At 40.4% G+C, this 24,081-nt stretch overlaps 1 protein-coding gene across 1 annotated transcript; it reads left to right on the forward strand.

The window, feature by feature from the left end:
* Positions 1-1,297: 1,297 nt before the first annotated feature.
* Positions 1,298-16,849, forward strand: LOC145909452 (uncharacterized). Its single transcript, XM_082996843.1, has 38 exons — positions 1,298-1,400; positions 1,484-1,729; positions 1,800-1,853; positions 1,916-2,077; positions 2,222-2,275; positions 2,355-2,600; positions 2,663-2,716; positions 2,800-3,045; positions 3,124-3,177; positions 3,334-3,579; positions 3,680-3,733; positions 3,795-4,040; positions 4,116-4,169; positions 4,241-4,486; positions 4,545-4,601; positions 4,896-5,144; positions 5,409-5,459; positions 5,734-5,979; positions 6,106-6,159; positions 6,226-6,465; positions 6,752-6,775; positions 6,837-7,085; positions 7,286-9,553; positions 9,747-9,812; positions 9,991-10,098; positions 10,243-10,352; positions 10,609-10,758; positions 11,075-11,148; positions 11,461-11,575; positions 12,323-12,556; positions 12,761-12,880; positions 13,113-13,247; positions 13,700-13,809; positions 14,175-14,403; positions 14,492-14,609; positions 14,934-15,094; positions 15,557-15,736; positions 16,459-16,849. Exons 1-38 carry the CDS (start codon positions 1,298-1,300, stop codon positions 16,666-16,668), a joined length of 7,623 nt encoding a protein of 2,540 aa, XP_082852969.1. The 3' UTR covers positions 16,669-16,849.
* Positions 16,850-24,081: the final 7,232 nt, after the last annotated feature.

The following is a 24,081-nucleotide window of genomic DNA, read 5'->3' on the forward strand; positions in this document are numbered from 1 at the left end:
TAAAAATTAATTTTCTGTTTTTCCATTACAGAACCCAAAGCACTTGTAAACAAGCCGACTACATCTGGACCAGTTCCTGTTCAACGTATGTTGTTTTTTGTCTTTCTTTTCCAATCTGTATTTTTTGAAATATGTTCTGATTTTTATGTGATGTTTTTGTGTCTAGCTTTGCAAACTGGACTGGTTACTGTCCCAACAAGTTCAAAACCAACAATGACTTTGACCTTCCCATTTACACATTCATTAAATGGCAGTGTAACAGTGCTGGCTACTGCCCTAGGAAAGGCAGGACATAGTTTCAATGTAGATGTGACAAAAGTATGTGATGGAAATTTTACTGTAAAAATCCAGCGAACTGATGTGTTATCTGGATGGAATTCATCTTTTCCATTGAAGTTTGAAGTAACACCAAGTATGATGATTATCTTAAATAATAATTGATAAATAAACAGAAAATAAATTTATTTAACATTTTGATTAAGGTCCAAAAGCACTTGTCAACAAACCGGGTACTGCTGGACCAAGCTCTGCAATACGTAAGGATTTTTTTATTAGTCATGCCGGGTGTTTACATCTGTTGCAAATTTATTTGTTTTTAGCATTACAAGATGGAATAGTGACAGTTCCAAAAAGTTCTTCCCCGTCAATCACTTTGACCTTCCCCTTCACACATGCTTTGAATGGCAGTGTTACATTGTCGGCAACTGCACTGGGAATGCCTGGACACAGTTTTCATGCGGTTGTCACAAAAATATGTGATGGTAATTTTACTGTAAACATTAAAAGAACTGACATGTCTTCCGGATGGAACAGCTCTTTTCCTCTAAAGTTTGAAGTGACACCAGGTAGTATTTATGTGCTAAATGCATTGTATGTTTATGGTTAATCATTTGAAATTTGCTTTAGAACCTAAGTCGCTAGCCAACAGCACAGCAGGTTCAGGAACAAATGCCAAAATTCGTAAGAAAAACTTCTGATAATTTTTCTGTTACTTTTAATATTACTTCTGTATCATGTGTTTGATAATTTACATTTCAGCATTGCAAAAGGGATGGGTGACAGTTCCTAAATCTTCATCTCCATCTGTTTCTTTGACTTTCCCTTTTAATCAAACTTTGAACAGCAGTGTAGAATTACTGCTATCAGCAGTGGGACTTCCAAAACACACTTTTGTCCTGGATGTCACTAAGATTTGTAACTCAACTTTTACTGTCACAGTTAAAAGAAGTGATTTTCCATCAGGCTGGAACAATACATTTCCTTTACAGTATGAAGTGTTTTCAGGTAAATTGATAAGATGATTTTTGTGCATGTCCAAGAAGCGATTTTCTATTTTGCCATTACAGAACCCAAAGCACTTGTAAACAAGCCGGCTACATCTGGACCAGTTCCTGTGCAACGTATGTTATTTTTTGTCTTTCTTTTCCAATCTGTATTTTTCGAAATATGTTCTGATTTTTATGTGACATTTTTTTGTGTCTAGCTTTGCAAACTGGACTGGTTACTGTCCCAACAAGTTCAAAACCAACAATGACTTTGACCTTCCCATTTACACATTCATTAAATGGCAGTGTAACAGTCCTGGCTACTGCCCTAGGAAAGGCAGGACATAGTTTCAATGTAGATGTGACAAAAGTGTGTGATGGAAATTTTACTGTAAAAATCCAGGGAACTGATGTGTTATCTGGATGGAATTCATCTTTTCCATTGAAATTTGAAGTAACACCAAGTATGATAATTATCTTAAATAATAATTGATAAATAAACAGAAAATAAATCTATTTAACATTTTGATTAAGGTCCAAAAGCACTTGTCAACCAACCGGGTACTGCTGGACCAAGCTCTGCAATACGTAAGGATTTTTTTATTAGTCATGCCGGGTTTTTGCATCTGTTGCAAATTTATTTGTTTTAGCATTACAAGATGGAATAGTGACAGTTCCAAAAAGTTCTTCCCCGTCAATCACTTTGACCTTCCCCTTTATACATGCTTTGAATGGCAGTGTTACATTGTCGGCAACTGCACTGGGAATGCCTGGACACAGTTTTCATGTGGTTGTCACAAAAATATGTGATGGTAATTTTACTGTAAACATTAAAAGAACTGACATGTCTTCCGGATGGAACAGCTCTTTTCCTCTAAAGTTTGAAGTGACACCAGGTAGTATTTATGTGCTAATTCATTGTATGTTAATTATTAATCATTTGAAATTTGCTTTAGAACCTAAGTCGCTAGCCAACAGCACAGCAGGTTCAGGAACAAATGCCAAAATTCGTAAGAAAAACTTTTAATAATTTTTCTGTTTCTTTTAATATTACTTCTGTATCATGTATTTTATGGGTCTACATTTCAGCATTGCAAAAGGGATGGGTGACAGTTCCTACATCTTCATCTCCATCTGTTTCTTTGACTTTCCCTTTTAATCAAACTTTGAACAGCAGTGTAGAATTACTGCTATCAGCAGTGGGACTTCCAAAACACACTTTTGTCCTGGATGTCACCAAGATTTGTAACTCAAATTTTACTGTCACAGTTAAAAGAAGTGATTTTCCATCAGGCTGGAACAATACATTTCCTTTACATTATGAAGTGTTTTCAGGTAAATTGATAAGATGATTTTTGTGCATGTCCAAGAAGCGATTTTCTATTTTGCCATTACAGAACCCAAAGCACTTGTAAACAAGCCGACTACATCTGGACCAGTTCCTGTGCAACGTATGTTATTTTTTGTCTTTCTTTTCCAATCTGTATTTTTCGAAATATGTTCTGATTTTTATGTGACATTTTTTTGTGTCTAGCTTTGCAAACTGGACTGGTTACTGTCCCAACAAGTTCAAAACCAACAATGACTTTGACCTTCCCATTTACACATTCATTAAATAGCAGTGTAACAGTGCTGGCTACTGCCCTAGGAAAGGCAGGACATAGTTTCAATGTAGATGTGACAAAAGTATGTGATGGAAATTTTACTGTAAAAATCCAGCGAACTGATGTGTTATCTGGATGGAATTCATCTTTTCCATTGAAGTTTGAAATAACACCAGGTGAGAAAATTTATAAAAATATGCTGAATGTTGAAATATCTTGTTCAGTACAGAGTGAATATTTATGTTTATTTTTAGTGCCCAAGGCTCTTGTCAATAAACCAACTACTTCTGGTCCAAGGCCTTTGAAACGTAAGATTGTTTTTACATTGATGTATATTTAAACCAGATATTAACGCAATTTATTTTTTTGCGATCTTTGTTTTTGGATTATTTTTTTTCAATATCGCAAGGTGTTTCAAATTGTTCCTTTTCCTCACCTCCAAAGTTAAGTTGTTGTTCTTGTAGCCCTTGCAACTCAAACAGTCAATGTTCCGCGGAGTTCCACCGCAACAGTTACTGTGACCTACCCATTCGTGCATGCATTAAATGGAAGTGTTACGGTTCGGACAACTGTGTTGGGGTTGCCGGGATATCGTTTTAATATCATTGCAACAAAAATATGTGATGGAAGCGTTGTTTTGCAAATCGCGCGCACTGATTTGCCGTCTGGGTGGAACAGTACATTCCCTCTTTTACTTGAATTACTACCTGGTATGGAGTGGTTTCTTTTATCACGTACTTTAACTAACATATTTTGTTTGTTATTCGATGCTGAAATGTATTAATACAATTGTTTCTCATTTGTTTTAAGAACCCACATCCCTAACAAACCAGGCACCGATTGTCGGAACAACGCCACCCAAACGTTTGTCGTTGTTGTGCTATTTTATTAAATACATACCGTAAAACCTAGGTTACTTTTTCAGCCTTGGAAACTGGCACTGTCTCCGTCCCGGCAAGTTCTACATCCGAAAAAACCTTGTCCTTCCCGTTAAAGACTCCACTCAGCAGCAATGCCATTGTGCTTGCCACTGTTCTTGGTCCAACTGGGCATGTTTTCTCTGTCGCGGTTATTAAAGTATGTGATTCAAATATCACTGTGACTGTACGACGTATTGATTTGAATTCTGGCTGGAAAGACCCGCTTAAACTACGCTTTACAGTTTCTGCAGGTATTTTTGTTAAGAATGTTTCAAACGATTGCATTTTGTTGTCCGGTATACAGTGACCCTTTAATCTTGTTTTAGGCCCAAAAGCCCTGGCGAATTTACAAACCACCACACTGCCAAGCTTCGGAAAACGTAATACGACCTTTGTTGCATCTCTAAGTTGATTTAGCTTATCTTACTAATTTATGATCATCTTTGCGCAGCTTTACAAAAGACTACCGTGACAGTTCCAAAGAGTTCAAAGGCGTTGGCGACCTTCACTTTCCCTCTAGCAACACCACACACAGGAGGCATAGAGCTAAAAGCAACGGCCCTTGGGTTGCCAGGGCAAAGATTCGCATTGACCATCATATCAATTTGTGACACGAATTTTACCGTTCACATACAGCGAAAAGATTCTAATTCCGGATGGAGCAACCCTTTCCAAATTGATGTGGAACAGTTACCAGGTAGCTTGTGTAGTTGTTGCAATGGAAACAACATTTACTGTATATTCCTTTTCTACAGAGCCAAAAGCATTGGTGAACAAGACAAGTTTTACCCCAACCGGGACAATGGCAAAACGTATGAAGTTCATAAGCATTATGTGCAGTTGTGTTCCCCTTAGTTTCATTCATCTATATGGCTAACACCCTGAAATTAATGATGAACTTTTCCACCGTTAGGTTGTTATTTCTGATCAGCCAAAACAATAACACAGAATTTTTAAATGTCGCAGAATTTTTTTGGAGGCAGTGGGCATGAGCCCTATGGGTTACCAGTGTTAACAAAAATGTGATATCCCCGAATTGATTTTGCTACTCCTTTACCAAAATCTTTTGAAAAATCTAGATTTCTTACAAAAATGTTTTTCCGAAGCCTTGCAAAGCGGGTATGTTGACGTGCCAACAAGCTCTTCTCCCGTTCACACCCTGAGTATTCCTTTACATACTCCATTGAACACTAGTAGTGCAAAAGTGGAGGTGACCGCAATTGGGCTTCCAGGAGCGACTTTCGCAGTCGGGGTCACCAAGATTTGCAACGCTAGTTTAACTGTGCGGGTGCAACGCACTGATTTGCCAGTTGGTTGGAAAAGTTCATTTCCTTTGTCCTACTACGTTTTACCTGGTAAGAGAGTAAAACTTAACAAATCTGCTTGTCTATGTTTACATTATATACACCTCTGTCTATATTTCCATTTAAAATATAATTACCCTGGTGTAATTTTAATAGAATATGCCTCATTTTATCCTTTCCATTTTATCATGTTGAGAATGCCTTAGAAATGTACACAATTGTGGCTCGTGGATTCCTTAGAAGCTAACTTAGTATTTAATTTTTTATCCTAATATTTATATTAATATTATCTAATTTTACTTTGTCGTTTTTCAGGACCAAGAGCCTTGAATAAAAAACCACCGACACCAATACCCATTGTTCCAGGTCAGTGCCGAAGGCTTTGCTTGTGAACGTTGCAGATTGTTTTGGTTTACAAACCCACTGATCGCCTGAAACGTTAATTATTCCATCAAATATTCACAGATTTGTCTGAAGCCAGTACAACTTGATTTTCTTTTTCAAAAGTGTTTTATACCTGTAAAATATAAATCGCATGCTTTTTTGCATTCTTTGAAATTACATCCGCTTTTATGACTTTTAAAAAAAGGTTTGAGTGTTCCACAAAACAACTTGACCGACTTTCGGTATTTTTTACCAGCCTTACAATCCGGTGCCTTTGCTGTTGGTTCGAGCAAAACCAACGTGAAATCTGTGGTTGTCGCGTTTAAACCTTGCCTCGGAACTAGCGCAAGTGTAAAAGTTAATCTCATCGGAGGCCAGGGCAAGACCTTCCAACTAACTATCACTTCCATCACGGACACGGGATTCAGCGTCACCATCGTAAGAACAGACCAGATCGGAGGTTGGAACGAACCCCTTGTGTTGCATTGGAGAGCAATGGCAGGTAAATCAGGAGTATTTTGTGATGTTGGGCCTGGTTTGGGAAAACATTGACCAGCAATATGTTTTTTTTTGTTCAACTGTGATGTCGTGTTTGCAGAAGTTATTTTGTAAATGTGTTTTCTTCTAGAACCGCAAATCAACATTAATCTTACAACACCATCGAATGACACAAAAGCAAAAGGTTAGAAACACTCTCTCCAATACAATAAACAATAATCACGCGTACTATGTCAACTTGCCAACGCAGTTACTCAAGTCGGATGGTTCGTGGTGAAAGAAAATAAAAAACAGCAACAAACGTTTTCGGTTAATCTCGCACCACATGGAAACAAGGGCTCGGTGAAACTAAATTGGAAACAACCACCAGGGCACATTTTCGACATTCAAGTCCAAACCGTGATGCCAGCATCGTTTAACGGAACGGTGACAAGAAGTGACCAACCCACAGGATGGAATACCTCTTTCCTCGTGCAATATGAATACATTGGTAAGTTTGGCAAGATTTATGATGTATTTTTTCCATTTAACTAATTGCCCCAGTATTTGAGGCATTCGCCCATATCAGTCATCTATAGCTAACACATCTGTGTATGCTTATTCTGACTAAACCATCCTGTTTTTTGTTTTTTTTTCAAGTCCGATTATTTTAGGTATTCTATTGTGATATAATCGTTTTAACCTTTCAAACGTTTTTGAAAAAAAACTGGAGAGATTCCTGGCCTTACATAAATCGTTTGTAAATTAATAAACATTAATCAATGTTTTTCTTACAGTGCCGCCACCACCGAAACTGTATGGTGAGTTTATCGAATGTGGTTAAAATTTTCGCAATTATAATTCAATGCATATATATTGCAGTCGAACAAATGGGTCACGTCAATATATCTGGTAGCCGAACACCGGTTTTAACATTAACGGTCAAATTTTATCCACCTGTAAAATACACAAACCAAACCATTGTAACAACGTTAATCGGAGGCAAGCCGGCAACATTTCAAGTCAACGTGACACAAATTTCCGATTGTTGCTTTACTTTGCGGGTTGAGCGCACTGACCAGGCGTCTGGCTACAAAAAGATCCTGAAAATCGACTGGAAGTTATTGACCAGTAAGTGAAACCAAACATCTCGTTCACGTTTACTTAAGTTATATTTGTGTTCATCTGAATAACGGAATGGATTAGTTGTTCCTAATTTGACATAGTGAGTAATACAAATTGAAAAACATAACTGCAATAGTCTGACAATCCCTTGTATCAAAGCTACACAAGACTATGCACAACAAAAAACAAACATACTTCTGTTTTAGCAACGCCACCTAATGTCTCAACTGTGGGTCAAAGAAATACCATGGCCCCCGGGACTGGTGGCGGTGCCTCGACTACTTTGACCCAAGGAGGTGGAACTGGTGGCGGTGCCTCGACAACTTTGGCCCCAGGAGGTGGAACTGGTGGCGGTGCCTCGACTACTTTGGCCCAAGGAGGTGGAACTGGTGTCGGTGCCTCGACTACTTTGGCCCAAGGAGGTGGAACTGGTGCCGGTGCCTCGACTACGTTGGCCCCAGGAAGTGGAACTGGTGCCGGTGCCTCGACTACTTTGGTCCCAGGAGGTGGAGCTAGTGGCGGTGCCTCGACAACTTTGGCCCAAGTTGGTGGAACTGGTGGCGGTACCTCGACAACTTTAGCCCCAGGAGGTGGGACTGGTGGCGGTGCCTCGACAACTTTGGCCTCAGGAGGTGGAACTGGTGGGGGTGCCTCGACAACTTTGGCCCAAGTTGGTGGAACTGGTGGCGGTACCTCGACAACTTCAGCCCCAGGAGGTGGAACTGGTGGCGGTGCCTCGACAACTTTGGCCCCAGGAGGTGGAACTGGTGGCGGTGCCTCGACAACTTTGGCACAAGTTGGTGGAACTGGTGGCGGTACCTCGACTACTTTGGCTCCTGGAGGTGGAACTGGTGGCGGTGCCTCGACAACTTTGGCCCAAGTTGGTGGAACTGGTGGCGGTGCCTCGACTACTTTAGCCCCAGGAGGTGGAACTGGTGGCGGTGCCTCGACAACTTTGGCCCCAGGAGGTGGAACTGGTGGCGGTGCCTCGACAACTTTGGCACAAGTTGGTGGAACTGGTGGCGGTGCCTCGACAACTTTGGCCCCAGGAGGTGGAACTGGTGGCGGTGCCTCGACTACTTTGGCCCCAGGAGGTGGAACTGGTGGCGGTGCCTCGACTACTTTGGCTCCTGGAGGTGGAACTGGTGGCGGTACCTCGACTACTTTGGCTCCTGGAGGTGGAACTGGTGGCGGTGCCTCGACAACTTTGGCACAAGTTGGTGGAACTGGTGGCGGTGCCTCGACAACTTTGGCCCCAGGAGGTGGAACTGGTGGGGGTGCCTCGACTACTTTGGCCCCAGGAGGTGGAACTGGTGGCGGTGCCTCGACTACTTTGGCCCAAGGAGGTGGAACTGGTGGCGGTGCCTCGACAACTTTGGCCCCAGGAGGTGGAACTGGTGGCGGTGCCTCGACAACTTTGGCCCCAGGAGGTGGAACTGGTGGCGGTGCCTCGACTACTTTGGCCCAAGGAGGTGGAACTGGTGGCGGTGCCTCGACTACTTTGGCCCCAGGAGGTGGAACTGGTGGCGGTGCCTCGACAACTTTGGCCCCAGGAGGTGGAACTGGTGGCGGTGCCTCGACTACTTTGGCCCCAGGAGGTGGAACTGGTGGCGGTGCCTCGACTACTTTGGCTCCTGGAGGTGGAACTGGTGGCGGTACCTCGACTACTTTGGCTCCTGGAGGTGGAACTGGTGGCGGTGCCTCGACAACTTTGGCACAAGTTGGTGGAACTGGTGGCGGTGCCTCGACAACTTTGGCCCCAGGAGGTGGAACTGGTGGGGGTGCCTCGACTACTTTGGCCCCAGGAGGTGGAACTGGTGGCGGTGCCTCGACTACTTTGGCCCAAGGAGGTGGAACTGGTGGCGGTGCCTCGACAACTTTGGCCCCAGGAGGTGGAACTGGTGGCGGTGCCTCGACTACTTTGGCCCAAGGAGGTGGAACTGGTGGCGGTGCCTCGACAACTTTGGCCCCAGGAGGTGGAACTGGTGGCGGTGCCTCGACTACTTTGGTCCCAGGTGGTGGAACTGGTGGCGGTGCCTCGACTACTTTGGCCCCAGGAGGTGGAACTGGTAGCGGTGCCTCGACTACTTTGGCCCAAGGAGGTGGAACTGGTGGCGGTGCCTCGACTACTTTGGCCCAAGGAGGTGGAACTGGTGGCGGTGCCTCCACTACTTTGGCCCCAGGAGGTGGAACTGGTGGCGGTGCCTCGACTACTTTGGCCCAAGGAGGTGGAACTGGTGGCGGTGCCTCCACTACTTTGGCCCTAGGAGGTGGAACTGGTGGGGGTGCCTCGACTACTTTGGCCACAGGAGGTGGAACTGGTGGCGGTGCCTCTACTACTTTGGCCCTAGGAGGTGGAACTGGTGGGGGTGCCTCGACTACTTTGGCCACAGGAGGTGGAACTGGTGGCGGTGCCTCTACTACTACGATTGCGCCGGGGTCAATAAAGGTCAACGCAACCTCCGTTCAGAAATGTGAGTTAATTAATTTGCATTTAAATAATGAGCAAAAATAATTCAAACGAACTTACCGTAATTGGCCCAAACACAATATTTGCGCAAATTTTTTATAATGTTTCACTTGTATTATACCATTTCAATGTTAGTGCATTTAATTTTTGTCTTTGGGCTGTTTTGCATTGATACTTGTGTATGTTTTATACTTCAGCAAGTACTGTCCCTGCCTCGTCACCACCTTTGAGACAGCCTGTTCTTACTGCAGCGCCCTCCGCAGGTAATTTTTATTGCCATTATAAGTTTTGTTGATAAAAATGTTCTTGCTTTTTTTAATCCTGATAGCACTGAATTTTTTAATTGGTCATTTGTTCTATTAGCCTGGGTATGAAAACTGTCTGTTTGGTTATATTTTTTGTGTGTTAGTTCTTGGTGTGTTAACGCTATGTTTTATGCAGTAATCATTTATTGTCCGGAAACGGTGGTGCCAATGGGGAAAGCAAGTTACACTTTTCCTCTTACTCCAGTAGATCACTCTGCTACATCACTAGAAACATGCAGCGACGGTAGGCGAATATGATGACTAAATACTTTCGTAGACACTTATCGTGCAATGCCGAGAATTCTTTGAAGTTAATTCCCTCGCTGTAGAAACGACGATAGGACATGTTTTTCTTCAATAAAGCTCATATGTTACTATACATCTATAGGTCGGCCGATAGCCACAACCCATTGCACCCGAAAGACTGTGGACATCGGAACGTTCCAACCACCCACCGTTCTTGTTTGTAGTGAATCTATTTCAAACTTATTGCAAAAGGTACGCATCAAATAAATAAACAATTTTTCTCACGTTTATCAATTTTACACAGAAATTCCACTCGTTCTTTCAGCAGTTTACAGGCTCGAAGTTAACAATAGTGTATAACTACAAAATAGTCACCTTCTTTATTATCAACACAGTTTTATTGTGAGCTCTTTCTTGAATGGAATGTAAGCGACTATTTGTCAAACTTGCAGAAATCTGGTATTTATTTTGATTTCCACTAAAAACATTTTTTTTCCTTTTATACCAGGTTGCCACCGAGAATATCACAAGTGAAACTGTTAACACGCAGTTGGCGCAGTTAAAACTGCTTTTATCCAATCCTGTCAATGAGTCAGTTGCTAAAAACGCCACAACCATATTCACCAAGCTGGCCACTGCTAACGTTCCAGCCCTGGCGGTATGTGTCAGATTTGTTTATTGTTGTAATAAAACTTACTCTACCCACATGCAGTTATGTATACATTGATTGTTATGCTCCATTTCGATCAAAAACACAAGAAGTAAAATCCCACTTCCAATATAACCCTGATGTAAACAAAATCGTTACCAGTAAATTTACGATTAGTTGTCAAAAAAGTAAAACTACACACATTTACATGGGCCTGTCTCTGTGAATTTTGAGAAAATTCTGCTTATGAATTAATTGCAAAGAGAAGCATGGTGATACAAAAACGTTATACCAATAAGTGTTTTACGCTATTTTTTGTTACCAGATCCCTCCATCAACCTTGTACGATGCTTTGCTGAGTGCAGAACAAATTTCCACGTCCTTAGGAACCACACAAAGGTACGGTTCTGTTCCTTCAGGAGTTTTTGTCTTTGTTAATATTTAATTAAAGAGTTAATTATGAGAAACATTATTACTTTTATATGCAAAAGAGCCATAATAGTCAATGAGAGCTGCAGACAGGTATACACACTGTTTCGACCTATAAGGTCTCATCAGGAAACCTGTGTGCCTGCTAGTCTACCAGCTAGCATGTGCCACGGTCACCAACTGCACTGATAAGACCTTACAGGTCGAAACAGTGTGTACACCTTTCTGCAGCTATTATTACTTTTGTCATACAAAATCCAAAGGCATTTTTTTGTTGTTCAGCGATCAAGCGGCCCGGCAGATCTTAAACACCGATCTACGTAAGCTGTCTGAGCATGTCGTGATGCCTAGCAGCCAGAACGTCGTCAATTTACGAACCAAACAGTCAAGCGTTGAGGTGTGGTAGTTGTTTTTTTATCAGGCTGTTGCTTCGATCGTAAGGTACGAAAGTAACGTTTAGGTTAAAAAACACCACGTCTAATTTCACAGTGTTATAACGGTACCGATGTAATGGCGGAAATAATGCCAATGTTACTGTTGATTTATCGTAGTGATGTGTTGCGCCGGATCCGGGTACCCGGACCCGGCCGGATATTGACCAATTTTCAATACCCGGACCCGGCCGGATAATACACTTAATTTTACCGGATAGTTGGGAAAGCATTTTTGTCCTAAAAGCGGACAAACGTTTCGCAAATTACTCGTTTTGGGGACCCAGTCTGTTATACTCGCCGACTTACGAATTTTCTGTTGTTTGTTATTAAGATTTTTCGTGACGTGTGACACCATAATAATAAACGCCCACGTTTATTTGTTTCACTCATGATAAGCTAACCTTAACATAGCATTCTGTTTGACAATCAAACATTTTTGCCATACCAATAAAATACACGAATCGGTGTTAACAAACTTCCGGATCCAAATTATCCGGCCGGATTTGATTGATAACTATCCGGATCCGGCCGGGCCGGATAATTTGGAACTGGGAACATCACTAATTTATCGCATTCAACATTCATTTTCGTTACAGCGGCATACCGTTAATATTTTGACTATTTTTGACATATTAAATATACGCACAGTTGTGAGAAAAATATCATAAAATGTGTATCTTATTTGCACACTCTCTGTTGTTTTGTTGCAGGTTCTGGACCCTTTGCTTACCACCAGCAACAAGTACCAAAACGTAAATTCCTCGCTTGTAGATCCGCAAACTGGTAAAAGCGTAGTACGAATCGAAATAGCAGGTCAAGTTCTCGACAAAGCCAGCACTGGTCGAGTAAAACGAGCTGCTACCCTTGCCACTGGTAGCATTAGAGTGAGTTTCTGGATTCTGCTGGACTATCATCTTCTTCCATCCACCGGAACTACCAATTTTGTAAGTTTTTTTTGGTCATTAAAATGGTTAAAACATTGTTTTGAGAATTGTTTTTCGTCGTGTTTTGCCTTTATTGTAGCAAAAATACAAACGAAATTGTCGCAGATAATGTTCCATTGCATATTATTTTTCTGTTTAATATATTTGGTACATATGTGTTTCATGCTTAAAGATAAGAACGAATAAACATTGATTTATTCACAGGTGGTCGCAACATCAGTGACAAACTCCAACCAATCAGTGTCCAATATTCCCGTGACAATATTCTACCTGAGTAATACCGAAAGACAAGGCGCAGTGCCTCTCAATAATGGCATACTAAAGGTAAAACAATTGATGTATTTGGGTCATCGGTTTCTCCGCTTGTTTTAGCTTTGCCTGCTTGAGTGCCGCAAATATTCCTATGTTTTTGCCCAATTTTTTTAACTGCGTCCATTCCAAACGTACAACAAGGTATTCTTTTTTCCTTTGTGCAACTTTCTCTCGTTAAGTGGCAGACGATTCATTTCCACTGTTACGTTATCCATTACTTTCTAACTTTTACGTCATTTTCCAGGAAAACGTTACGCGAACTCAATGTCAATCGTGGTCAGTTGGACACCAGTGGTCGCCCAACGAGTGCTACTACACCTTAGGTTCTTATCCACAAGTTTGCAAATGCGTGAAAGCTACCGATTACAGCTTGATTGTGGTATGTCCTGATCTTTATGTGCTTTTGTGGTGTTACAGTTCACGTGATTTTACAAGCCTCCATATTCCGTGAGAAAATGTTTACATTGAATGTGCAAAAAAAGCATAATAATTGAGAGCTGCAGACAGGGTACACAATATTTCGACCTGTAAGGTCTCATCAGTGCCGTTGTTGACTGTGGTATTGCGCCAGCTTTCAATTCAGTGTGCCCGCTAGTGTAAAAGCTAGCACTGTGACGCGGGCAACAGCTGCACTGAGGAGACCTTACAGGTCGAAAAAGTGTGTACAACAAAGTTTACATTATTACCCGATTTTTCCCTAAATTTCGACGTTTTTTCAAAAAGTAATTTATTAATTATCAAAAATGTTAAAAATGAGTTATTTACACTAAGTTATATCACCAGATTGGCCGCCGACACAAGCACAGTGTTTAGTTTCTATTGTTTTTACAGGAACACAAAATCATGAGGTCGCCGTTCATTATCACTGGACCTTCATATCTTGGCTTCATCATATGCATTTGTGCATTGTTTCTTACTTTGTTATGTCACATATGTATCACGTAAGTTACCCACTGCTGTCGCGTTTCCTTCAAAGGCTTTGAAACACATTTTTGGAAAACTTTTAGGCAACTGCTTTCATATAAGGGTTAAATTTAGCCATGTGTAAGAAAGTTAAGTACAATATTGAACTTATCAGTACTTACCGTGTTTAATGATATATATACTTACATCTAATGACTATTTGCCAGATTTATTGCGATTTACTTTGTAATTAGATGGGCTACAATATAACCCATGCTCATACACTAAATTAGAAAAATGTAAACCTCCAGAAAAATGAGGTAACAATAAATTAGTGCATCCTAATATTTCGCATACCCAACACAATGTCCGCCATCTACAACCCGATCTTACGTTATCACAGAAAATTGCGACACCACCCTAATGCACTATACATCTGCAATATCTGCATCGTACTGTTCATGTTCAACATCGCGTTTATTGCTGGCGTGGATGAGATCTTTCCCGGGCAAGGTGAAGTTTACTCAAGATCGCACTGCAACACAGCTGGTGTCTTCATGCAGTATTTCTTTCTGGTGGCTTGGTTTTGGCTGATAGCGCACATATATCACACAAGCGAGGCTATAATAAAGGTATGTAGCTGCAGCTAGCTTTGGTTAGTGTTGAGATTTGTTAGTAGTAACTTCAACATTTACTTTACGACTATTTAACCACTCACAGAGATCAGGAGCAAAGTATCGTTTGTTTATCGGAATCCTCTGTTACGTCATTCCCTTCTTCATTGTTCTAATTACAGCCTGCGTTGCCATCGGCAACGATAACCGTCGATATCGAGCAGGCAAGTTTTCACACTGCAGCTAATTACGCCAATACACGTTGTGCATATTCTTAATGTATACATTTGACTTGAAAATGTTGACATATAAAGTTGACACTGACGATTACAATTCACAATGATGGTCTTATCGAAATAAACTTCCGTAGGTGGCGGATTAAATGAGACTGAACAACCTAAACTATATATGGGCAATATTTGCTTGTGGTAATTTTAAAATCTATTCTTGAAAACAAGTTTGGTACATACTAGTATATCAAGCAGTAGTGCCTATATTAGCCACCATTGCCGAAAAACAATGTAAAGAGTCTTTGCCTCCACTTTCAGATGACATTTTCTTCGAGTCATCATACGTGTCTAGATACGCGTGTTGGATTCACGAAGATTCGCTAAAAATTGGATTCGTCCTTCCAATCATGTTGGCCGCTGGAGTCGCGATAGCCATAATAGCATTGGTGCTGGCAAGAATGTTATGCTGCAAACCAGAGGTAAACAAATTTGACCACTGTATCCAATGCTTATAATTGTTAATGCTGTGTCAGACAGCACATTTGTGAATCTCGTTTGCTTGGATCCTGTTGGGTTTCAATCACCGAATAACTCAGTTGCAGTTTGGGCTCTCGAACATAGGCATTACGGGTCCTTGCTTAACTGGCAAAGCTCCATGAGCTTGTCATGTTGTCAGTTGTAAAAGATAGCCGATTGCTTGTTGTTTGTTTGCTGCAACAGTTTTAATATTTTGGTGAAGGTGAATTTTAACCCGGCCGGTTATAGTGCTGTTAAAGCTTGACAGAAACTATATTTCTTGCTCTTCAGATATGTCGTTAATAGCAATGGCTAAAATACCTTAAGTGAGCTTCAAACGTATATTGTCAAAACCAACGGATACAAATTTCTGCATAGCTGGACGAAAATTAAAACATATAACAAAATGGAACAATATTTTAAAGCTTCCAGAAGAGCCCCACGAACAGCCAGTAGGAGGAGCAAAGCTTGACTTTGTGTTTGCTGTTCTTCTGCTCTTCGGTTTTGCCGTCGCCTGGATCTTTGGTTTCACGATGTTGCTTGCCGAGACTCAACCGCAACTGGACGGACTTGCTTGGTTGTTCGGTATAATTAATGGCTCAATGGTAAGATATTACAAACAGTGCCAAAAGACGCACATAGTTGTACAGGTTCTGAAGTTATGTATGAACGAAAACGAAGCAATATTTGGTGCATTGTGAATTGATTCTGAGATTCATATCCCATTCTGTTGCAAGTGGCCCTGACGATTTCCACCTTATTTTAAATATGTCCACTATCTCAGAAACTTTAAGTTTCAGGCTGAAATCTGTCACATTTGTTAATTTAGACAAATATATTTCGCTTTGTTAAAAGCATCGTCAGTGTCTAAAAAAGCAAAGCAAGAATTAGGTTAAATATTTGGTGCATTTAACTTGGTTGCTATTAGTTTTCTTAACGGACGTAGTTGAATTTTCAATTGGTTTTGCATGCCTCTGAAACCACAAAATCAATTGAAATCCTACGCGAAACCCCTAGATTTAAGAGTATTGGTACCTAAGTCGGGTTTTCCTGTGTTTTGTCGGTCTTGGTGAATAAGGAACAGACAATAGTAACCCACCGCATGATTCAGAATTTTGACTTTTAATCTCAAGCAGTGCATTTCGACTCTTTTTGTACCGAAGTCGCATGGGAAAAAAATGTTCAATCGTAACTCCAAAACCAATTTAAGAATTTTCTCCATGGTGATTGATGGGGAATTTTCAAAACTTACGAACTGCAAGACCGAAGAAACTAATTTCAGAAACAAACACAGCAGCACCTGCATTGCGCAAATGTTGTTTTTCAGGGGGTGGTCGTGTTCTTTTTGTACTGCGTTTTGCCGGCTGTGATCAGGGCTATGTTGGTCGCCTTTTTCTGCTGCAGACAAGGCGGTGACGGAGGAGGTGGTGACGATCAAGGTGAAAAAGAAAAGTCAAAATCGGATTCGGAAAATGAGGAAAGTCATCATTCTTTCAGCGATAGTCGGTCTGATCCAGGGGTGGAGCCTAAACCTTAATCTCAGAGGAAAACTGTATATAGCCTTATGTAACGCATTATACTCGGAAAAGCCCAGAATGCATATATTGTGTAAGCTATGTATTAGCGCGGCAAGAAAAAGAAACGGGATAACTCATGTATCCTAGTTTAACTATGAAGTGTTTTATGGCGCCCTTGTGTCTTGAAATATACTCGGAATAAAACGTATCTTGCTAAATGCGGTTGTCTGATTTTCTGTTAACTCGTCATGAGTTGGTTACTCCCATTGTTTTGGGAAACTGTTCGTATTTTTCATGGAAGGAAGCTAATCGATACGATCATTTCCTAAACAGGACAAACAAAATTTGAGTGTGAGAATACGTCATGCTGATGACTCACTTAAAATGTAAAAACAAGCACTACGGATAGACGACAACGTGCTGCGAAAACTGACGTTATTAAAGTGACGCCAACATAACGTTTGTACGTTCATTCTCTAAGTTGCTACCTGTCACGCCAATAGGTTGTGTATTTATTGACAAATTTCAGGTAAATGTGCGTGTTTGTCGAGTCTATGTGACCATTCGCGTCATCATTGATAAATGATACAATTGAGATTGAAAAACAATATCATGCGTGTGTTTTTATCACATCCGAATGTCACTAATGTGCGCTGTAACGATCATCATTTCCTTTGATTAATTTGCTGCACATGCGACAGCCCTTAATTAACTGTGAAGGTAGACAGAAGAGACAAAACAACTTTTTGAAAATGAAAAATTGATTGATGTAACATATGACAGATTCTCGTCAAACAATTAACACAACGCAACGATGTTGAAGGTTTGTAATAGTTTCAGAAAAACACTTTCCTTCAATATTAGTGCGTATAGCCTACGTCTATGTGATATTTACCACATTAATTATGCTAATTTAGTCCATTACTAATTTATTTTTGTAATCAATTCTCTGCTAATAATTGCATTTTCAACCACATTGTACGTTATCCACCAAATGCGTCACAACCTATAGAAAGGGTGACGCTAATGAACAAACAGTGCAACCTCTGAATTACCCCTCGTATGCATTCACCAGTGAGTAATGGAAATAAATCGACATTTGCAATAACAATCCGCATAGCGTCAGTCTGCAACGTATTTCCGCAATTGCGAAAGTGCACGCAATTAGTGCAAGCGGACATAATATAAAGTTGACAAGTGCAAGCTTCGTGGTTATTTTATATCGAGGCGCTGTATCGCTGAACAGGGCGCAGTTGCATTTAAATCTTTCAAAATTATTTTTACAATTTTGTGGATAGGAGATTCTTGCGTTAAAATATGAGCGTTCTTTGATATCTGTGCTGGCACTAAACTTTTAATATAAAAAACCAAGACACATATTTTTTAATTTGTTTGTAAGGTATTGGATATTGTTTAGTTTTTCAATTTGTCGAAGAGAGGGTGTCGTTCTGATTTGTTTGGATTGACTTTCCTTTGAAAATGATGAATCTGCTGGGGAAAGCGTTTACCATTTACCTTTGTGCGATCATCCGATTACCGGATGCTCATGCAAGTATGATCGTCTGTTTTTCAAAATATTTCCGAAATAAATACAATTATATTTTTACTGACCTTCATTATCCCCATAAACGTTTTGTTTGTCACAGCATTTACAGCACAGAATTTGTTGTACCGTCACTGCAAAAGATATTTTTACAGATATTTGCTGCCTTCAATGTTGTAACTTTTCCCTGACGAATGATTTATCTCTGACTACTGAAAATTTTTCTAACTATTGTTTTGGTTAAACTCAATCACTACCTTTAGCTTTCACCAGCTTTTAATTCTGCATGTGGCATCCCGAAATCATATAAATCCGTATTACCTTTCAGATGTACTCAATCATGCGAATGGTGATAACAAAAACTGCAGTCACAGCGAAGGTAGCAATTTATACTGTAATTTTCTTCCAACAAACGCCGTTCACGCAACGTAGATTTCCTCCATGCTTTTTAATTTCTTTCTCATAGTTTTCTACAATGGAACTGCTCTTGTGGGAACATTTAGACCTTTAAGACCTATGTTCAGAGACGTATTTGTTAAATTTCCAACATGTTTCACTGCGAAACCTGAAGTCTTAGTTGAGATCAACGCCATTCCAGACACAGATTCTCTGGTTTCGGAAACACTCAGTGTCACCTCTTGTCATTTCACAGCAAGAGTAGCTCGAGGTTTTCTCTCCACACCGGAAAGTTTGACGACTGTGTACGTCAACTGGACCGCTTACCAAGGTAATCTTGACATTGTTTACATTTGTTAATTACGGTAAGCTTATCTGCAGTATGTAAATCTTAAGTGAGTGTTTTCAGAAATCAATCTTTAAGTGCAGTCTTCAGTTCAAATTAAGGGACAACCTTTTAGAGTTTCACTAAACAATCATATTAACCGGGCGTTTGGTTAAGGCATGTATCATATTAAAAGACTGATTAATTAAGATGGATTCCTAGCTTGCCGATTACTTCGCCATAAGATCGTGTATTGTCTCTATCTAAAACAGTGCTTCCCAACCAGTGGGTTGTGAAGCTATTTCAGGTGGGTCGCGAAGCATTTCCAAATGTTACAGTTTTCTATTAGATCACGAAATTATTGCATTATAATTGTTTAGTTCGCACAGAAACATCGCTGTTGTTTACGTTTTTGTAAATTATACGTAAAATTGATCTGTTTTCAGATGCTTGTCCCCAGAATTGCGTTTCCTACTTGTGTCCAACATTCCAAGGTCTGTGTTGACAATGTCCTTGTGAAATTTAGACAACGAATTTTTACTTTACGTTCGCTTTGTAGGTTCACAGTCTGGGCGATTCCCAGTCAACGACTTCGACGGGCACCCTTCATCACCCAAAATCGTTTATAGTGTTTTTCGGCAGTGCTACAGCAATTGGCCGTGTAACATAGGCGTATCTGTGTTCAATGCACCCGAAAATGCCACAACACTTGCAACAACGGTTTTGGGCGTCGATAACTGTGGGTTTACAGTTGGCATACAAAGATTAGACCACGTTTCAGGGTCTTATGTTGGCTGGAATGATAGCGGGGTAGTGATGGAGTGGAATGTTACCTACGGTAAGTCTAGTTTAGCTGTTGTTTGCGTTTGCGTCAGTTTACTTGAACCTCTGTGTTGTTAACTGAAAAGGTTGTCTGTATTATACAACCAAAACATTAAAACGGTACGGTTCAGGTACTGGAAACTGTACTTACAACAATACGCAACAGAACTGCAACACAACGGTTGGAAGTAAAGCAAGCGGTAGGTGATACACCAGTAAACATAAAATCGCATGCTAATACATTTTAGAGTAGGATTTACCAATATTTCTATTAATTACGGTTGTATTTTTTTCTTTTTTCAAACTGGGGCTGATTTGCTGACCAAAATAGTCTGCCAATTGGCGTAAATACTAAGTAAATAACACAAAAAATGATTGTTGTACTATGCACGACACTCTCCTAGGTGAATTATGAATCTGACGCTCTTCTGTTGGAGAACAACAAATATACACCTTTTGTTTAAAAAAGATTGTATTTTCTGACGTTTCGCCTGTACGTACGACTAGGCTTCTTCAGAGAATAAAACAAACACAGTAGCGAAGCGAACCAACAGGGCAAAGAAATTGAGCGACGAAAAAACAAAAGGGCGTAACAGCTAAAACACAGCGGGACATAATTCAATGGACAGCATCGATCATGGGTCAAACGGCCAAACATGGGAAACAAAAGTCACGAATTGTTACGGGCGAAATTGCGGAACACGGGCGAAAGTACTTTTCCATCGTTCCGATTTAAAACATTCGGTAGCGAATTAATATAATAATTTTCCACAACCAACCGTTTTTGCCAAAATTGTTTCTTGTTTTAATACTTTTGCTTCCTTCCAATTGATACGGTGGTCGGTGTCAAGCATGTGGGCACATAGGGCAGATTTATTGGGTTCCATATTGCGTATGGCTGCCTTGTGTTCTTTAATACGGGACGTTAAATTGCGCTTAGTCTGGCCAATATACACAGTGTTACAATCAAGACAAGGGATTAAGTAAACTACACCGGTCATTTGAAGCATGGGAATACGGTCTTTAGGTTTGGGAAACATGTTTTCTAAAGTGCATACCGGTTTCATGGCAACTTTTACGCCAGTGGCGTTGAGTATTCTTGATATCCGCTCAGAAACTCCCTGTACATATGGTATGGAAGTGAATGCTGTGTATGTTTGTGTGGGTTTGTTGTGTGTGTGGGGTGTGAGATTTAAGTTAGTGGAAAATTTGTTTAGTTTTAGAACGTTTCGAATGTGTTTGCGTTCAACCCTCCGAGTGTGTGGATCGGCAATATGTGTAATCGTTCTGTTATATAAGGTTCTGGCCACAGTGAGTTTTTGATGTTTCGGATGGTGTGAGGTGTATTGTAAGTAGCGGTTAGTGTGTGTAGGCTTGTAAAAAATGGACGTCCAAACGTAAACGTCACTGCAAACCCGGACGGGAAACTTACCACCTCCATTTTTTACAAGCCTACACACACTAACCGCTACTTACAATACACCTCACACCATCCGAAACATCAAAAACTCACTGTGGCCAGAACCTTATATAACAGAACGATTACACATATTGCCGATCCACACACTCGGAGGGTTGAACGCAAACACATTCGAAACGTTCTAAAACTAAACAAATTTCCCACTAACCTAAATCTCACACCCCACACACACAACAAACCCACACAAACATACACAGCATTCACTTCCATACCATATGTACAGGGAGTTTCTGAGCGGATATCAAGAATACTCAACGCCACTGGCGTAAAAGTTGCCATGAAACCGGTATGCACTTTAGAAAACATGTTTCCCAAACCTAAAGACCGTATTCCCATGCTTCAAATGACCGGTGTAGTTTACTTAATCCCTTGTCTTGATTGTAACACTGTGTATATTGGCCAGACTAAGCGCAATTTAACGTCCCGTATTAAAGAACACAAGGCAGCCATACGCAATATGGAACCCAATAAATCTGCCCTACGTGCCCACATGCTTGACACCGACCACCGTATCAATTGGAAGGAAACAAAAGTATTAAAACAAGAAACAATTTTGGCAAAAACGGTTGGTTGTAGAAAATTATTATATTAATTCGCTACCGAATGTTTTAAATCGGAACGATGGAAAAGTACTTTCGCCCGTGTTCCGCAATTTCGCCGGTAACAATTCGTGACTTTTGTTTCCCATGTTTGGCCGTTTGACCCATGATCGATGTTGTCCATTGAATTATGTCCCGCTGTGTTTTAGCTGTTACGCCGTTTTGTTTTTTCGTCGCTCAATTTCTTTGCCCTGTTGGTTCGCTTCGCTACTGTGTTTGTTTTATTCTCTGAAGAAGCCTAGTCGTACGTACAGGCGAAACGTCAGAAAATACAATCTTTTTTAAACAAAAGGTGTATATTTGTTGTTCTCCACCAGAAGAGCGTCAGATTCATAATTCATTATGATACCTGGTGGTCAAAGCCTATTTTCAGTTTTCACTCTCCTAGGTGACAAATATTTTTAGTGCTTGTTATTTCCAATATTTAATACATAAATACTATTACAGGACCGCTATCTGGCTCGGTGAATGTGGACTCTTTTCCAGTCGAATACCCTAAATCCTTCTTCGTCTCCTATGGAACATGTTACGAGAATTTGCCAGTAAACATAACAGTAGTTCTAGATGAAGATTTTGGTGACGACACAGAGTTCGAGGCAGCTGTTTTGGGATCCAACCATTGCGGTTTTACTGTAGTGGTTTCATATGTCACGAGAAACGACGAAATGTTAGATGGGTGGAGAGACGGGGATTTGGTTTTGAACTGGAAAGCGTTCTTCGGTACTATTTACTTTCTTTTTGTTTAAATTAATTCTGTAATGGATTTTGCTGCAAAGACTGATCATTCTATTAAATCACTTATATACAAAATGGTCCAATCATTTTATAGACAAATTTTACTCAATGACCCCCACGTTTGTTGCATTACCTGCTATGTATATTGACTCTGTGATGTATGATTTTCACTATATGTGTTTGCAGTGTGCGCAAACAATTCAGAATTTTCTACGGCTACGAATGCCAGCACCGCTTACAGTGAGTATTAGCGTATTGTTTTATGTATTTATTTCAAAACAATCAATTAATTTTCGTTGCAATTGTAAAAAAAAGTATGTGTGGTAAATACAAATACACTTTTGAGTAATAAGACAATGTAACTGTAATTTGTTTTAAGCCACAAACCTGGTTACTACTTCAACATCAAGAGCTGTAGTTTCCGCAACTCGGCCAGGTTTGAATGGTTGTTTGTGTAGTGCATGACGCAATTATGCACTAAACGGCATATTTTTTTCTTCAGATAGCGTAAACACAATAACAAGTACTTGGTTTGGCGGCACGACAACAGGTGAACCATAGGTTTTGCTAACCAATTCTATGAGATAATATTATAAACCTTGTTAAATTTGCAGGATCCTTTGTGAACCCGAGCACACTAGTCAATGCCACGACCGCGTCAGGTGCAGTGTATGCCGTATGCTATTCAATGTATTTACTTCCCCAAAATATTTTTGTATTTCTTAATATTGCTATAAAACGTCAAATGTAACAGAATTTAACATAAGCTGTTATTTATAGATGTGACTTCATCCTATGAAATCACCGAAAGCATGACAACGTATTTTGACGGTAAGGATGGTTGCATTGATTATAGGGTTAAAAACAATCTTTCACGTTATTATCTACACACTAAATAAAACGTATTTCGTAAATTTCTGTGGACTAAAAGCAGTTACCAAAAAGGCACTAACGCACGAAACCAAACAATGCATAAGTTTAAAAGTCAAACCTCCGTATGGATGCAGTTTTCCTCCAGGAAAATAGTGATGGTAATCTTTAAACTCCAACAGAAAAGCATCTTTAAATTTAATACAGAGTGGGTGCAGATAAACGACATGGAATACTTTTTCGCCACAAATCTTTTGCCTTTTTCTGATGCAAGCAACACGTGTATGAGCTATGGCGGTTCCCTGATTGTTGTCACAAACCCAGATGCTGTCTTGTATATCAGAAACGCCGTCGAGTTCATTAACGCCAATGCAGGTACGCTGGTGTACCAAACACAATACTTTTGGGTAGTTTTTATTCGTACGAGCTTAAAGGTACTGTGAACTGCTCCACTGTGAATTGCGTAATATTTTTTAAAAAGTGCACTGAGCTCTTACGAATTCAAATTGCCACAGAGTATTCTGTCCGGAGCCCAGCGAGCTGGATTGGACTGTACAAGAGCGAGGAGGGAGACTACGTTTGGGTGGATGGGACTGTAGAGGAGTCCCAAGATCGAATTAAAGTGCTTGAGGCCACAATCACAACAACGAATCCTGAAACATG

This window comes from Ascidia mentula, chromosome 7 (genome assembly GCF_947561715.1).
Source record: "Ascidia mentula chromosome 7, kaAscMent1.1, whole genome shotgun sequence".
In the NCBI taxonomy this organism is placed as follows: Eukaryota; Metazoa; Chordata; class Ascidiacea; order Phlebobranchia; family Ascidiidae; genus Ascidia; species Ascidia mentula.